The sequence below is a fragment of the Penaeus monodon genome, chromosome 22 (genome assembly GCF_015228065.2).
Source record: "Penaeus monodon isolate SGIC_2016 chromosome 22, NSTDA_Pmon_1, whole genome shotgun sequence".
NCBI lineage: Eukaryota > Metazoa > Arthropoda > Malacostraca > Decapoda > Penaeidae > Penaeus > Penaeus monodon.
Window position 1 is genome coordinate 22,040,254 of NC_051407.1, and position 3,276 is coordinate 22,043,529.

General features: G+C 43.1%; 1 protein-coding gene across 1 annotated transcript in view; it reads right to left on the reverse strand.

Moving 5' to 3' along the window:
- The window catches only part of LOC119587359 (zwei Ig domain protein zig-4-like), a 4,895-nt gene extending 1,619 nt beyond the window's left edge, over positions 1 to 3,276 (reverse strand). The window contains exons 1-8 of the mRNA XM_037936105.1: positions 3,205 to 3,276; positions 2,911 to 3,029; positions 1,415 to 1,454; positions 1,108 to 1,283; positions 771 to 932; positions 602 to 677; positions 272 to 477; positions 5 to 101 (exon numbers count right to left, since the gene is read on the reverse strand). Of these exons, the coding sequence (XP_037792033.1) occupies positions 5 to 101; positions 272 to 477; positions 602 to 677; positions 771 to 932; positions 1,108 to 1,283; positions 1,415 to 1,454; positions 2,911 to 3,021 (868 nt within the window). The 5' untranslated portion in view covers positions 3,022 to 3,029; positions 3,205 to 3,276. The remainder of the gene's footprint in view (positions 1 to 4; positions 102 to 271; positions 478 to 601; positions 678 to 770; positions 933 to 1,107; positions 1,284 to 1,414; positions 1,455 to 2,910; positions 3,030 to 3,204) is intronic.

Below are 3,276 nucleotides of genomic sequence, written 5' to 3' on the forward strand. Positions count from 1 at the left end.
TCACTAAGGGCAGAGAACCGCATGCTGGTCACCCTGCATGTGTACCGTGTGCGACCCTGTGCACTCAGCCGTCGCACAATCAGGTCGCCGATCCCTGAGATCTAAATGCAAACATTTTTAGCCCATGACATGCAACTGTTATATGGGTTATCAGCTTAAGATAGGTTACCCACTTGCAGCGAAAATTTGATGCTTTATATATTTTCTATCCTGCTCTGTTTGAGTTATATCTTATATACAGTGGAATATTGTAAAGAAATATTGGAATTACCTGATAGCTGACGTCGCCAGAAATCCTCTCATCGTTGAGGAACCACTCTCGAGTGACGTTGTGGCCCTGCGAGCGGCAAGGCAATGTCACGGAGTCCCCAACATGGCCCATGGCCGCGGGAGAGTGTTGGTAGATGCGAGGCAGAGCATTGACGAGGGCGCCTAGGCGGCACGTGGGGCCTTCCTCCAGTGTCTCGCTTTCGTCACCTGTTCTCGTACCAGGGGATATACTTATTATTTTCACTGCAGCATTCGCACCTGTATCTACATTCTGTAGTAAGTATATTGCACAGGTATTGCTATTTGTTCATTAACAATGAAGTGAACTTACCTACGATAACTACAGTAAAAAGACGAGAGTAGGACTTCTGACTCCGTGGAGCCCTCACCTCCAACTTGTATGTCGCCTGTGTAGGGATTTTAATACAACAGTTTAATGTATAGGGAGCTGCATAATTTCAAATATGGTTAGGATGATCCCATTTTTTATGCTAACAGACCTGGTGTTGGTCGGAGACGCAGTCCAAATAGACGACGGAGGAGATTTGCAGGACGGAGGCGGAAGTGGACGCCGTTGAGGACAGCTCCTCCTCCAGACCCAGCATGTTGGTCGCCTCTTCCAGAAGCTCTTGGGGCGTGGAACCTACCTCGACCTGGGCACCCTATATCAAGTATTGCCAAACTCGTTATTTCCCCTCTATCTTAGCATGAAAATATAATTAAAAAGTCTATGATGTTTTACTCATACACATATTTTTTTTTAATAGAAATTATATACACTAATATAATTTCATTGTAGATCTAAATTTCAGTTCTGCGACATATATGTTTGTTAACCTCTCGGTGTAGTGGCACGCCGTCCTTGTACCACGTGAGGACAGAGCCTGTGGGGGCGACCATCTCACACTGAAGGCGAGCGTCCTGACCACGCCGAACACCCGCCACTCGCGGCGAGCACTCGCTCGTCCACAACACTTCGTCCCGCTCATCCTCGCTCACAGCCTCGCTTCTCTCTGTAGGTAATTATTATGAGAGACTTTGTATGTGAACCCTGTTTATCTTCATAGCGACAGTTACAAATGTTCTTTCATTTGGGATCCATAAGAACTACAGAACAGACAAATACATAAATAATATAACTTACTTGCTTCTCTTTTTAAAGGCGACTGGTCAAAGATGTTCATCTAAAAAAGAAAAATTCTGTTAACAATTTAGGCTATTTCCTCGGAAAAATCTGGAATGCGTCCTCGTACAAAAACTGACAATATTTAATCATGTAAATAACAATGCACTTGTATTCTCATACAGGTGTTGCTGAGAGGCAAGATCACTGAACATACCTAATAATCGGTAAAACTCTCGCAAACTTTTCAAAATGTACCCTGTTTATAACTGAAGGATAAGCATGAATTGTGATGCCCAAACCAACTGAACAGTGTAACATACAATTACATCTTTATTCAACTGAAAGAAAATCTCTTAGCACACATAATTACCGAACAATCAACATCCAAGAAACTAGTGCTTGTACATATAGTTAACATCAGAGGTATGTTAAAAATTCAAACCTTACATATTTTCCTTTCTTGATATAATTCTTTAATACCCCAACCAAAGAAATCAATGACACTTTGCATATACAGCTGCAGGTCTTTATCGACAGCCTACCAAATACCCACAGGTCCTTAGCAGTGTTCCTCCCCTAAGGTGAATGATTAATGTTTAGTATGGAAAAAATCCTATTCCGCCAGCTATGAGTGACTCTTCCCGCGTGGCTTAAGCGTAACCCGCATTATCCAAGTAGTCAGATAGCCTGGGTACCTTGTGAAGCTTAAAGTCAGTCGTAGATAGAATAGCTATGCTGTACTGTATAGGTAAATAGTGAATAAAAGAATATATGAAATTTTTTTTTTATCTTGGTGGGGGAAAATTTGAGACAAACCTAAAATTGTGTTCATTCTCTAAGAGGAGAGGTATGCATCTGGCTGCTAAACTAGCAGCATGTGTTGGGCAGGTCACTTGGTCTGATGGGTTGTAAAAAGCGGCATTGTAACATGTAGTGAATAAGGGGCTCAGATGTTACCTCCTGGCAATGTAGGCAATCTCGTGAGACTCTCATCTATATCCCAGCTGCATTTATAGGCCAATTGCAATCTGTGTATGAAAACAGCGTCCCTTCGTGATAAAAAAACCTTGGGGTAGTAACCTGCCCGTGATCCGATGCTGCCTTATACCAACGTGCAGGTGATCCTGTGTGAACTGATGTTGTATCCTTGAGATCTGGTAGGTGGTAAACTTGCTCTGGTGATACTAGGCTTGACGTTGCTATAGGTGCATAGTCTTGTGTTGGCCTTTGCTGCTATGTCTGTCTGGTCATTATGTGGTATGCCAACATAGCTTGGTGTCCAGATGAACGTTATGGACTTGCCTTGGGTAGTTTAAACCGGAGTAACTTGAAAAGAATTGCCGTGTTGAGGTGTATGTTATCATGATGACTGGATCGTTGCAAAGTGTGTAGAACTGAGAATAAACTCTAGAAATAGCAGATTTTGGACTGACTGACATGAGTAGCATATGTGAGAACTGTCTTTATGGTAACCCGGGCTAGGCATGCCACATGCACGACTACCAACACCAAACCTTTGGCAGTCGCAGATGGGCATCGAATGGAACGCGGTGGCTGGATCTTCGAGTTGCCCAGTTACAAGACGCCATTGCCACCAGGCTGACCACCAGCAGGATTCTGATCATTATTTACACTAGTAAAACGGAGAAAGAGAGTAGTAAACACGTGCACCTTCCTGTGATTGGTGACAACAGATGTTAGATATTTCAATTAAGATTATAACAGACAAGACAAAGATACTGCAGATAATAGGATTCTGGTCCCAAAGGCCTCTTTCCCTAAAAATCCACCAGGCAACACAGACACACCTTTCCGAGTAAATTAAGGCAAAGATAGCTGTGCGTGCTGGAAACACGTTTCTTCTTCGGGATGGCAGGAAC